This window comes from Pieris brassicae, chromosome 10 (genome assembly GCF_905147105.1).
Source record: "Pieris brassicae chromosome 10, ilPieBrab1.1, whole genome shotgun sequence".
Lineage (NCBI taxonomy): Eukaryota > Metazoa > Arthropoda > Insecta > Lepidoptera > Pieridae > Pieris > Pieris brassicae.
The window spans coordinates 16834423-16849186 of record NC_059674.1 but is presented as its reverse complement, the minus strand read 5'-3'; the positions used below and the strand labels follow the sequence as shown (position 1 = coordinate 16849186).

Genomic DNA, 14764 nt, shown 5'->3' with positions numbered 1-14764 from the left:
TTCAACGGTGGCGTATCTCACTCCAATCACTGTATCCATCTTAATTTACTTACCACTAAATATATTATCGGATGCATGTCGTAATAAAGCAATTTATTTATTTAATTTATATTAGCTTTAGGATTACGAAATAAATCAATATATGTATTAAACTCTTAACTAAGAATAGTGAAATTAGCTTGCTTCGTTAGCACATTATTGTGCGATCATTAGGTATCGGTTTTATAAAATCAAAAATATACTCGTTTATGTTAATTATTTATTTCTTTTTATTCACTAAAAAGCGAGTAGATGCGTAGAGAAGGCAGAGTTTAGTGATATTCGACATAGGTTTCTTCACCATCAAGTATATTGGTAGTGCAAACAGGTATGACATCCAGACAACTCCCAGGTGCATTATTATCTATAAAGTGCAAAATATAAACTATTAATTTATTCAAATAAGTTTAAAAATAGGCTTTATGAAGGAATGCCTTTCTAAGCAACGCATGATTGTTTACGACAGGAAATATGACAATATAAAATAAAATATTAGGCTTTTTTTGGAGGCTAATTAAGCCATTTCCTCAGAATGGCCGCGAAACTGAACGTCGTTTGATATGTCAACGCTAAATATTTCGATGCTAGCTGTGGCTTTAAGAAGAGTGTCTTTGAAATAAGGAAAAGCGACAAATATACATTTAGCATGAATTGCTGCCTCGGACCAGGAAGGAACATATTGCTCTTCCTCCGACCTAGATTAATAATCCTCAAGCAGTCTAACTACTGGCTGACGCAAAGGCGCCAATGACTGTAATATAGCTTTAACTGTCGAAATTACTTCGTAAGCGCGTTTCAATGTCCGAAGTGCATTATAGCCGTAGATTGTAGGCGTTACGTCTGTAAGTTAACTCACCACATTAAAAATGGATATGTTATATAATTGAGTCCTTGTTCCTTGTATGTAATGTATAATACATATATGTACCAAGAATACACCATACGTCAATCTACTTGGTACGCGCCATCCTGGCCATTCAATAAATGCTCGGAAATTATCTGCAATTAAAAACAAACTTTATAATTGATGTATAAGTCGCAAATTCGTTTACACTAACATTAAGGGTCGAGACTTATAAGTCTTTATACTAACTTTGACTCCTGTACAAAATCCAAAGCTCGGTAACATAACACAGAGGTTATACATAAGCTTTCTTTAAATAATGTTGAGAAAGTCGTTATTATGCAAAAAGTTTCTTTTAAATATTAAAGTGAAACTTCTTTATCGGCGTTGGAAAAAAAATTACCGTCACATTTTTCCGTTACGCCCCATCTTTTACTTGTCCCTACCACGGTTGATTCGAAGAGATTCGTAGCCATTAATAACAAAAATATATAACGATAACAATGATAGTAATAATTCTATTACAATTAATGAAATTCTGTAATAATCTTAGTAGTAATAAGGTAAAATTAAATAATTGTATTATTAGTATTCATGTCTCTAATAATAAAAGCCTTTTGTTAAACTTTATCTAATTTAACTTTATTTAACCAATTTCTGTAAAGTTGCACATAGTAGATAATTTTTCTAAAAATAAGGTCAAAAAGAAGTTTCACTTCCTACGTGTGTACATTACATAAGCTGTTATAAGCTCCGGGAATTATATGTTAGGACATTTTATGAATGTAATTTTAGAGCCAGGTAACCCAAACGATCTTAGGAATATATTTATATATAAATATTTACTTAGGCATATTTTTAATAAGATTAAACAGTAGAAACGGAGTGGCTAAAACTTTATCTTTTATTTTACTTTAAAGGTACTTAATTTTTGCTTTAGTTTTACGCTGATGGATACACATATGATGATTTTGTCATTGTTGAACAAGCTCTGGCAAAAATTAATTAATTAATATTAATTTATGTATTCCAAGGAGCACTTAAACTGGTTAGGACTACACCACTTGGCCCCAACCCACATTGATGATTAATTGAGAGAAAATTACGAACAAAAATGTTCCAAGAAAATCTTTAAATTTAAATATAGTAAGGTAACCCTTATTAGTTCCTATGTATTACTTGCTAGTTTCTATTATATTTAAATTATATATAAATATATATTGTATTTAAATTATTTGACAGTTATAATCCGATTTTGTATTATTATCTTTTTTTATGATTATTCCGCAATATAAAGCCTAAATGTTTTACATATACCGCCATCTATTGTCGCGAATATTGTACCTTCTGCTGGATTTTTCCAATTTCGCGTTTAACTAAAGATATAATTTTTTTACCTTCCACTTTAAATATGATCATCGTAATCCCAATAAACATGATGGCTCCCAATATCGGCCTATGAAGAGCAGAATAGGCAATCCGTATGTGTAAAGATGGCCGCTCGCCGTTAGGATACAGAAAATAACCAGACATAAATAATAATAACACCAAAAGACATAATGTCCAAAACAGTGGAGTGAGGATCCTCTGTAAAGTTTAATAATATTAAAAAGGAAATTTGAAAAGCTTAATTTTATTCAGTCCGAAAATTTGACTTTTTGTCTCAAATAAGAATGACATATGCGCCGTAACCGCAGATTGCATCCGATTATTTGATCATATTTATGACTTTTTTATAGACTAGTAGGTGATCAGTCTTCTGTGTCTGAAATTTGTCCTACATGCCGGTTTCCTCACGATGTTGGTCTTCACCGTTGAAGCAAGGGCTCATTCCGTACACAGAAAGAAAATTGTATTCGTACACTGACGCAATACGAATGAATGCTCGGGGATGATCACACGCACGCCACTAGGCGAACACTATTCTGACACAATACATTCATGTTCTAAGTAAGATAAGAATATCTTAGAAGTAAAAACTAACCTTATGCTTTGAGAAGTAAATTTTATATTTATTCGCATTGAATGTTAGCAGGCCCAATATTAAACCCATTGAGAAACAACACAGATTATTATAAAATGATACATACACCACAGCAAAACTATCGTCACTAAACGTACGATATACTCTGAAATAAAAAAATGATCTAAATTATGGTTTGACCTACAGATTAGATCAGATCAGGATCAAAATTTGCGCTAAGTGGGACACCCGTATGTTAAAACGTATAACGTATTCATGGAGTTAATACAGGTAGGATTCAGAAAAGAGTTTTAACCCGAATGTAAGTTTGTGTATTGGCGTTATTAGAACACTCGAAGACAAAATTTCGCTCAAGACTTGAGCTGCGGATCTGGCGCTACCAAACAGACAATAATGTAACTAAAATACAGATAACATTCAAAATACTTCACTACATTAAATAATAAAATAAATTATATGTAAAATTAGAATTTCTCACTTCTATTTTATTGGTACTTTAAAACCTTAATTTTTTTCTCCTTACAGTTAAGCCTATAGTCTATATTACGAATGCTGATGGGGCCATAGTTACTGCGATACTGAGTATTTTACGACACTAATTATTTTACGAAATTACTTTCGCATATATCGAAACTACTTTCGTGGAATTGATTTCAGACGCATGCCACTAATTTCGTAATGTAATTCCGGCTTTACTTTCAAATGGATGTTTCTTACAGTTACATGAAATGTCCATTATTACATTTTTTATTGGCCTTACAGAATAATAAAAAAGGTTTTACTGTAATCATACCAAAAACAACAGAAACCGGACTTCGTGAAGACATAAACAATGTTGGACCAAATGTTCAACTATTGGCTTGACGCGGTCGTCGCAACTTCGACCCTGCCACAATACGTGTCTTTGGTTAACATAGCTTTTACACATTGGAAGAAAACAATTTTTTTAACCGGATTTAAGCTATTTGTATTATATAAACTTATAATTATTTACATAATTTTAAATTTAAAATTTTCCGACTTTTATTTCCCCGGATACCAACTCCGGGGAAATAAATACAGATAACACAACTTTCTCCACAGCTGTGATACTTTTGACATTCAACACCTTTTGTCTTCAGTTACCGTGACAACGCACGCTGTAAAGCACGCAAACGTCGGAAAAAATTAAATTTAAAATTTATGTAAATAATTATAAGATTATAATAATACAAATAGCTTAAATCCGGTTTAAAAAATTGTTTCTTTCAATACGTGCCTGTCTAATAAACCATAAAAATAAGCAAACGTACTCTGGATAGGTTATGAAGACTCCGTTGATGTCTTGGAGCCAATCGTGAAGTACAGGTCCCGCACTGAAATAAGAGAAAACCTTTCATGAATATAAGGTTTTAATAAGCTAAAATTAACACTAAAATATGTTTTGGTTACATTAGATACATTGATATAGACACTAACAAAACAGAGTGACAATGTCATCAAGTTATGGCTGATAGTTTTAAGCAAGAAGTTTACATCATTCACCCGCACTAATTTAAAACATAATCTTTTAAAAATTCCGGTGTTTTACGAACGCGGTCAGATCTACGAACTGTTGGCTCCGGCTGTGGTGATGACGGTAACTCGGTCGCTAGCTCTCTGCTATTTTCAAATACCACAGGTCCCGTTTCATTAGATGGAGGAATTTCCAAGTTTTGATCTTCTGTTTCTGGAAGTGGTTCTGCGACGTTATCATAATCAGGAGTATGTTCATTATTTATTCGCAGATCTACCCCTTCTGAACCCAATGGTGCTAGATGTCGATTCGACACCGTTGTTTCTCGGCCATCTGGGAACCGAATGTATGAAAAGTCAGGATTGCTGTGTATCAATTCAACCTCTTCTACTAATGGTTGATATTTATTTGTACGATTAAATTTCTTCATCAAGACTTGTCCAGAATTTGTAAGCCACGATGGAACAGAAGTGCCGTTAGTAGATCTTCGTGGGTGTCTAAACATTCTTTCATGTGGAGTGCAATTTATGGCTGTACAAAGTAATGATCGAATTGAATGTAAGGCTTGTGGCAATACTTGCTCCCAATTTTCTACCGAAAGATTTTTCGTCTTCAGCGCCAAAAGAATCGTTTTCCAAAGAGTAGAATTCAATTTTTCTACTTGACCGTTACCTTGAGGATTATAAGCTGTAGTTCTACTAGTGGCAATACCTCGAACATGTAAAAATTCTTGTACTTCGACGGAAAGAAATGCTGTTCCGCGATCTGAATGAACGTAAGAAGGCATGCCGAATATCATAAACAAGTTGTTAAGGTGTTTAATCACTGTTTTCGAGCTTACATCTGAGCATGGGAAAGCAAACGGGAAACGTGAAAATTCGTCAATCACGGTAAGTATGAATTTGTTATTATTGTTTGTTGGAACTGGTCCTTTAAAATCTATGCTAAGGCGTTCAAAAGCAGCCGTCGCTTTAACAAGTTTCCTCTGGTCATTAAAGGTATTTCGAAAGAATCTAGGTTTTACTTCAGAGCAGGTTCGACAAGATTTTGTCATTGTTCTGACTTCTTCAATGGAGTAGGGAAGGTTTTTAGAGCGAACCCAGTGAAACATTCTCGTTACCCCTGGATGACAAAGAGCCTCGTGCAGCGAGAAAAGTTTTGCAGTACGTGTTTCTACAGTCGCACAAACTCGGGATAGCGCATCAGCAGCATAGTTCTCTTTCCCCGGTCTGTATATAATATCGTATTTGAAAGCAGCAAGTTCCAGTCGCCATCTTTGAATCTTTTCATTCTTTATTTTACTTGAATGTTTCATATTAAACATAAAAGAAACCGAGCGTTGGTCAGTTACTAACTTAAAGTGTCTACCGATAAGGAAATGTCTCCATTTCTTTAATGATTCCACAATGGCGTATGCTTCTTTTTCAATGGCAGAATGGTTTTGTTCGCTTGAATTTAATGTTCTTGAGTAAAACGCCACTGGTCTAGAATTTTGCGTAAGTATTGCTGCAATAGAATGATCGGAAGCGTCAGTTTCGACTGTAAAGGGTATATTTACATCAATTGCACGTATAGAAGACTTTGCGATATCATTTTTCAAGCCTTCGAAACATTTAATTTGCTCGCTTGTGAGCGGAAAAGTTGTTGTATTAGCAATTGAGTGGATCCGTTCAGAAAAGTTTGGAATCCACTTAGAATAATGTGCGAACATGCCGAGTGTCCTTCTTAAGGTAGGTACATCGCTTGGTGGAGGTAAATTAATCAGTGGCTTGAGTCGCTCACTGTCAGGTTTAATTATATAGTTTTGAATATTATAGCCTAGTATATTAATTGACTCCTGAGAAAATTTACATTTTTGTATACTCAGTGTTAAACCGTATTTCTTTGCGGCATTCATAAAATTTTCTAAGTTACGATCGTGTTCTTCAAGAGCCTGGCCACAAATAGTTATATCATCAATATACGCATATGTTTTTTGAAGCTTCTCTTTTCTTATTATCCAATCGATTGTTCGTTGGAAGCTCGAAACACCATTTGTTACTCCAAAAGGAATACGCCTGAACTGGTACAAATTTCCCAGCGCTTCAAAAGCTGTAAATTTCCTTTCTTTGGGTAGTATAGGCACTTGATGGTACGCGCTTTTCAGGTCTATAAGGCTGAAAAATTTATTCTTTGCCACTTTCGAAACTAAGTCCTCAATGTTTGGTAAAGGGTACGCGTCGAGTTCTGTGTAACGATTAATTGTCTGAGAGTAATCAATCACAAGGCGTTTTCTATGAGTTTCGCTTTTTGTTATTAGTACTTGGGCCCTCCACGGTGATTTACTTTCTTCTATCACGCCCTCTGCTATAAGGTTTCTGATCTCTTCTGTAATAAATTCACTATCCTCTTTGCTGTGCCTTCGAGACTTAATAGCAATAGGTTTGCAGTTGGGAGATACATTCGCAAAAAGTGGTACAGCTGGTACTGATGCTTCCGTTACGTTACATACTTGAAGTGGATGTTTTGGCCCACCAAAAGAGAACTCTAGCGATGAATGTTCTTCGAGGATGTCATGGCCGATAATAATGTCAGCACAAAGATTTTTCACGATAAGAAGATTCACATTATCATATTTATGATTTCCGATTTTCAGGGTTTGCAAAGTTTGGCCTTCCACTTGTGAAGTATGATTAAGAGAGGCCATAGAAATTGTCTGATTGCAGGATTTTCTTTTTAACCCGCATAGTCTTGCAAAGCTGTCATTTATAAAACTGATGGAGCTGCCGGTGTCGAGAAGTGCTTCTGCTCTTATTCCTCGAATATAAGCAGGTACAGTAGCTTTACGTAGTGAAGAAGGTGACGCTGCTGTGATACAAGCGGAAAGATCTTCAGTACCTACCACAGAGTTTGTAGCTTTGGAAGAGCTTCTGCACACAGTGGCAAAGTGCCCCTTCTTGTTGCAGAGCTGACAAGTCTTTTCAAATGCAGGGCAGTTCTTGCGAGGATGTATTTGTCCCCCACAAAAGAAACATTTTCGTCGTCGAGGATTATTAACAGAAGAGCAGGGCTCGTCGTGCACAGTTTGTAATGTTGGTGCTTTTGGAGCAACAGCATTTAAAGATACAGTATTGAAGCTTTGAGAGTTGATTTCTGCAGTTTCTAGAGAGAGTGCTTGGTTGTAAGCTTGATCAAGTGTTAGAGTTAAGTTTTCTAAAAGCCTTTGTCTGATTTTATGCGATGATATACCGGATATGAATGCATCACGCACGCTATCGTTTTTATTTGTTTCTGCATTAACAGCCGCAAAGTCACAATCTTTAGAAAGCAGTTTTAAAGCTTGTAAATATGTGTCAATACCTTCTTCTGGTCGTTGTTTCCTTGTTGCTAACATGTGCCTTGCAAATATTAGATTTTTCGGTTTTACATAAAGTTTTTGCAGTATTGTGATCGCTTCTTCGTAGTTCGTGGCTTCGCTTATATATGTATAAATATTTGGTGATATATGATTTACCAAAAGCTGAAACTTTATGCTGTCCCATTCTGACGAAGGAACCGACTGTGCATCTGTTTCTGAAGCGGTCGGTTTCTGCACGGAAATGAAGCTTTCGAAAGTCTTACGCCAGTGTATCCAAGCTCTCGTACTAGAGCTATCTGACGGGTCGATATCAAATCTTTCAGGGCGAAGATATTTATCCATGTTGCGTTATTAGCTTATTAAATTGAAATAAGAGAAAACCTTTCATGAATATAAGGTTTTAATAAGCTAAAATTAACACTAAAATATGTTTTGGTTACATTAGATACATTGATATAGACACTAACAAAACAGAGTGACAATGTCATCAAGTTATGGCTGATAGTTTTAAGCAAGAAGTTTACATCACGCACAGCCAATAAAAAACAAAAGGAAAATAGCGAAAATTCTGCCTCTATTTCGTGTCGCTATGAATAATATCAGTGCTATTGCATACATTTGAAAATCAGCAGCTAAATACCTGAAAAATATATTAGAGAACGCTAAACGACAAGGGCCTAGTAATGTGCAATAAAATAAAGTGTACAAACGTTCTAGTCTGTGTAGTAAGCATGGAACACTCCTGCCGAGAATTTTCTCGAATGTTTCATACAGTTAAAGTTTTGAGTGTGATTCCAAGAGATAAATGATCGAATAATGACACAAGTGTTTAATTGGTCCTATTTAACCATGTCTCCTGCTGATAGAGGACAAATCATTGTTTTTAATTTATTTTATTATTATTAATTACTTAAGATGTCATGTGGTGGTCAGGTGTAATGGTTGCAGCTCCTTACAAAAGTTGTGTAAAACAAGAAAATAGTGGCGATTAAAAATAGTGGCGGAGAGTCGCCTTTGATTTTAGAACTGGCCGTAAATGTTAAATTAGAAGCATACATTTATTTTTTTGGCGTTCATAAGCGTTCATTGTGTGAACTATATGAATAAATGATTTTGAAGCACAGCTAATTGAAGTGTGTTTTGTGCGTGTATTGCTCATTCGTATATATAGCATTTCTGTCAGTTCTCCTAGCTCATGTTAACATTTGTAATGTAGAATATAAATTCTATGCTATTCCACATTCTCTAGTAGGTAAGAGTTGTTTAAGGATTTTTAATTATAAATAGCAAATAGCTAACCCTAATTGTACAAGCCATGGCTGTACATTTCGCTCACTCAGGCTTAGTTTGAGTATGGCGTCTCAAGAGTATAGTTAGGCGCACTCTCTCTTTATAATTCATTGGTAATTAATTTCATAATATTATTAGCATTGATTCTTTTGTTTCTCTATTGACCCACTGTACTTTTATAATAGATAAGAAGAACGTGACAAACAGTTCTCTTTTGAGCTGGCACTTCCTTCGCGAATAGGTAGGTTATTATTCATTGCAGATAAATTTACCAAAGTTAATATACACAAACCATGTCTGTATATTACAGTACTCTTTTATATAATTATTGAAGTATAGTATATGTGACCACCAATACTGTTTACAATCATTGACCACAGGCGATACGTAGAAGTTCCACAATGGTCCTGTGCCCAGGTGTCGGTACCAGGTTGTTATAAATCCAAGGAGCAGAGCGAGTCCTGGCGTTAGTCTGAAAAAGCCAATTGGTAAGAATAATATAGAATATATTATTTTATTAACCCATAATTCCCAACTAATTGATATAATTAATTGAACTGGCGGCTTTAACGCTTTCGAGCGAACGTTTCCAGGCCATTGTAAGAAAAAAAATTATTAGATGACGTTAGCGACAAGTGCAAAAATACATAATACATATAGTTATTTAAACAAAACTAAAACAGGAACGAAAAACTCAACTATAAAGGGACACATGAATCACGAATTTTAGAACAGTTAATATGACTAATATATATAGCAGCACATTTTATATGTGTGATCTGTAAAATTTCAAGGACTTTGTTGAATGGCAAATCTTAAATAGGTAGTTTATTGTTCTATGAAGCAACCGTATTCCCTCCATAGTGGGTTGATCACGTCATATTATATAAATAATTTATGTTATAATCATTACACAGTATTAACAAACAAATATTTTTTATAAGTGATTGAAACTTATCAGATAACTCACCTGCACCACCTGTATAATATAGGCACAAAAAACGACTTAAGCCAATGCGGATTCACGGCAAGTGTATAGCTGAACAAACATCCAGATATAATGAAATAAGTCTGAATTACCATTGGGCCGTTGAATATTATGTATGAAAATGGGGTCTGATAGGCCTGCAAATTTATAACAGTTGCTATAGTATTGTTAAGGCAAAGTTATAACCATCCTTTTCCTTCCTACTCCAGCAGCGGTGCTCTGTAACTTCTCACAGCGATTCTGATTATTAGTTTTTGTTAGCGAAATTGAGTTGAAATTAAGTTTAATTAAATTTTATAATAGATCCGGTTACATTTGGTAGCCGGTTCAATCCGGGGAATATAATGTATATTTTCCTTCTTCTGTTAAATTTAAAAAAAAAGTTCAAGCTAGTCATACATTTTGCAGCAATTACATGTCATGTGTGTATTTGCGATATATTAATATTAATCAAAATGTATTACCTGTTCTAAAGCTTCAGGATTATCGACAAATCCTGAACAAAATATGAACATAGTGTGGCCGAGAACCATCCCAAACGACAAAATAGTTCTGGAAATAAAAAGTTACTAAATACGATCCATTAGACAACTCATTTAGCAGCATTGTCATAATACAAATAAATAAATCCTTTATTTACCTTGAAACTGGATATTATGATGTATGAATTAAATAAACCGTTTATTCAGCCATATTAAAATCTCTAATTATAATTAAAATCAATTAAATTATTTATAAACGGTAGTGATTGTTGTGGCAGAGGAACAACGAGAGTAGAATAAATGCCGTGGCAATGAGAGAATTAAGAAGTGTGTGCATGGGCGAATCATGAATTATGGCGCTCTGGACTACTACTGGAAAGCTCCTCGTAATAGACGCGTGAAAGCATACACCGACCGAAAACAAGCGATTTAGAATTCCCCATTCCGTTCGATTGTCGCGCAATGCACATGAGAGATTGATCTTGGGGAATTCAACATTATGATTAGATTTTTTATTTATTATAAAGTATCGTCTATTGTTTTCGGTGAGGTCTGGGGGCCGTTTGTATCTCGGGCTGGGCTGCAGCCCAAAAAGCCCTTAAGTGGATACGTCCTTCCGTGATAGGATAAGTAATAATGAGTTACGTGAGCAGTGTGGGTTAAAAGAGGATGTAATGGAATAAGGACAAGGATGCGAAAGGGAATGCTTACGTGGTTTAGCCATGTAGAACGGATGAATGAGAAGCAGTTTACAAGTAGGATATAGAAGGCAATATTGGATAGTGAAGTCGGTTTAAGTGGGCCTGTACAAGTTGTTAAAGTGAGAAAGGTATTTCAGGACCGTAGCAAGTGGAGATGCGCGGTCTCTGCCTACCCTTTCGAGAATAAGGCGTGAAGATGCAAATAAAAAACAACTATCTATTTTCAAACATACATAGTTAGTACATAGCATAGAAATGTATATTGGCTTAGTTCGTCATAAACTAAATCTGTGTAAATACACAACTTTCATCTATCTCTTTCCATCACTCGGTATACACTATTTGACGGAAAGAGACGAATGACTTCAGTTTCTGTGTAATAAGATTTATTACCTTATTCCATGAATGGAGACAAATTTGTTAAAATTAGGATCGTTGTGATGCGCCACCAAAAGCCCCCAGTTCCTTATTATTGAAAATCCTAACAAATATTGATTACCTGCGAATGGCGTATTATTATTATTAAATAAGACATCGGACATAGACACATACTCGATTGTTAAAATTGATAACATGTTTATATCAATCACTCTTTATCGACAAAAAACCAGTGGCGCTACAACCTATTAGGTTTTGTTTTTCCATTTATGCCTGAAACACGCTATCGACTTTAAAAGTCCAAGACATGCCGATGTCCTTAATATTTTTCTCCGCCGAACGAGTGTAAAAAGCCACACTAGGCAAAACTGCTTGATACCGATTAAAATGCCCAAATAGTTATTAGATCTTTGTCATAGCGAAATCATATATGAAAGTATTCGGCTTATTTGTTTCAAACGTACCTATACCTTTTCCCTGTATAATATTAGTATAAAAAACTTACCGATTTCATTGTTAAATATTCGTAAACGAATGTCATATAATGTAGCTAATATGTTTAACGAAATAATGAAAGCAAGAACGAAGCCAAAAATCCAATCTCCGAAGTCATACTGATGTCTTTCTTTAGAATTATTACAATAGTGAACTGTTATTTTTGCCTCTAATCTATGTTCATTATAAAATGATTGATTAAGACATTTTTCAATGCTCAGTCGTGTATCTCCTTTTAAATCATAATTTTTACATCTGCTGGAGACGCATATACCCCAATCTATGTAAGTGTGGTTGTAATGAATACGTGCTTCTGAGTATTCCTAAAATAATAATGTCTTTTGTGAAAGAACGTACCTTTCTTAAAGAGTTCTTGATAACAAATTGGGTGTAACAGGAGTTCATATATCATAAAAAATGAAATGAAAAATTTCACATACACATAATAGTAATACAATCTTTTTTGCAGGAGGCTCAGCTGAGTGATTCCGCTCATGAAAAGCTTCCAAAGCGTTACCGAGATTTACCTTATTGACTTACTTGAATCATGCGCATCAGCTGATTATCTGGTGAAGCGGACAACGTTATTTTGACAACACAGTATAGTCCATCTGATCTTAGGCATTTCTCATAGTTATCGAGCTCGTAAAGGGAGGGCATGCGGTCATATTCAGTATCTAAATAAAAATCCTTGTATAAGAAACATTTGGTATATATTATATCATAAATGCGTCTTAACAAAAACTAGTGTAAGAAATTTATGCTTTTGAATAGAAATAGTATAAAAATTTACATACATTTGAGCTGGATATACAAAATATATCTTTAAAATTGTCGTTATAAATGTACCCGTTGTTACTATAAAACACGTTAATAGTTCACGATTTTTTATATAAAATATTTATTGAAAATTGACTTCGCACAAAAAAAAATTAAATAGGTTAGAAATCGTGTTGTCGTGGGTTTTAATTATTCTAGAGAATAAAAAGTATTCGGTCATGTAATCCAGTATTTCCCGTGGAATTTGATTTTCAAGGGAAGGGAATTTGAATTTGATTTTTTCGAAAATTTCTTAAACTTATTTGGTATTTGAAGTGTTTCCTATAAACTTATCACTTAACAAGAGAGAGAGTTTCTTAAGTGAAAAATTCCATTTTTTATATTAAAGAATATGTAATATGAAAGGCAAAGGTGGGGCATGCAATAAAGGTTGGGAAACACTGATCAACTGGGTGAAATTGTAAGTAAGCATTGTGAACGACTATGCTAAATATTTTAAAATTAGTTCAGTATTTTTGTAGTTAATATCTCAATAACAAACAAGTGGACTAGCTGGCAACGCAATACGCGTAGATAATATTTCTTTAATTAATTATTTCTTTTATTAAATATTGGTTAAATATTCAAGTCTACCCTCACTTTCTTACTAAAATGTCTACCAATGTATCGCTTTGCCGCGTTTCAGAGACAGTCTATATTTAACAGTCCTGGTGCATACGATTTTTGGATGGATATCGACAGCCTTGCGGTGACTCTCCAGAAAAACTCCACACCACCACCACAATTTATCCAAATATCAGCTATATAACTTACCATTTAACTTATAAATAACTGCATTTGCTCTCAAAAACAAAGCGAAAATACACGCCTTGAAAAACATTAGACCACTGCACGTCACGATTTTTAAACGATAAATGTCTTTACAACATTTACAAAACTATTAATATGGTATAATGTATGTAATTGTGCATTAAAAATGTTATTTCTTGAACGCTAATGTAGCTATGCTCGACGCCTAAAGATCACTTCATTTGTGTGCATAAATCCATGCCGCTTTTGAAACCTAAACTTGGGTATAAGATTAGCCACTGATAATTTATTTTAATTTTAATCTATCATAAGAATCTAGGCCACCCTATTTATAAAAAAAAATACTATTTAAGAAATATCTACTGTTGTTAAAGTACAAGTACATAAGCATTTTTTTACTTCCCTGTAAACATAAAACAGGGAACAGGCTTCCTCTTTAAACTCCAATAGCGACAGTTTTGTATGCAAGTTCGATATAGTTTTCTTTTGTTTATAACACAGTGGGCAAATGGGCAGGAGGCTGACCTGATGTTAAGTGATACCGCCATGGATACTTTCAATACCAGAGGGCTCGCGAGTGCGTTGTCGACCTTTTAACCTGCAACCTTAGGCACGAAAAAGGGCTTATGTTATAATTACATTTATTAGCAAAAATGTTACCTAGTAACTAATATTATATAAAAATTCGTTATTTTTGACGTGTTCAGCTAAAGTTGCAACTTTTCTAATCTAATTTATATATAAGTATCGCTCGGGTAGAATGCGCTAGCGACATAAGCATTTTTTTACTTCCCTGTAAACATAAAACAGGGAACAGGCTTCCTCCTTAAACTCCAATAGCGACAGTTTTGTATGCAAGTTCGATATAGTTTTCCTTTTTTTAAAACACAGTGGGCAAATGGGCAGGAGGCTGACCTGATGTTAAGTGATACCGCCATGGATACTTAAATACCAGAGGGCTCGCGAGTGCGTTGTCGACCTTTTAACCTGCAACATTAGGCACGAAAAAGGGCTTATGTTATAATTACATTTATTAGCAAAAATGTTACCTAGTAACTAATATTATATAAAAATTCGTTATTTTTGACGTGTTCAGCTAAAGTAGCAACTTTTCTAATCTAATTTATATATAAGTAACGCT

The 14764-nt window shown here is 34.4% G+C and overlaps 2 protein-coding genes across 3 annotated transcripts; both read right to left on the bottom strand.

Annotated features, from left to right (window-relative positions):
- Positions 1–245: 245 nt before the first annotated feature.
- On the bottom strand, positions 246–13707 carry LOC123715456 (O-acyltransferase like protein-like). 2 transcript variants are annotated; one of them, XM_045670464.1, is made up of 13 exons: positions 13627–13707; positions 12574–12710; positions 12044–12356; positions 11554–11659; positions 10442–10529; positions 9960–10114; positions 9282–9461; positions 8233–8339; positions 4160–4223; positions 2868–3012; positions 2281–2470; positions 896–1038; positions 246–403 (listed from the first exon to the last, which is right to left on the bottom strand). In XM_045670464.1, exons 1-13 carry the CDS (start codon positions 13691–13693, stop codon positions 260–262), a joined length of 1839 nt encoding a protein of 612 aa, XP_045526420.1. In that variant the 5' UTR covers positions 13694–13707; the 3' UTR covers positions 246–259. The 2 variants fall into 2 exon arrangements, with proteins under 2 accessions (XP_045526420.1, XP_045526421.1); XM_045670465.1 differs by having other exon boundaries at positions 9348–9461.
- Positions 4230–8218, bottom strand: LOC123715455. Its single transcript, XM_045670463.1, has one exon. The coding sequence runs from the start codon at positions 8039–8041 to the stop codon at positions 4397–4399; it is 3645 nt and encodes a 1214-aa protein (XP_045526419.1). The 5' UTR covers positions 8042–8218; the 3' UTR covers positions 4230–4396.
- Positions 13708–14764: the final 1057 nt, after the last annotated feature.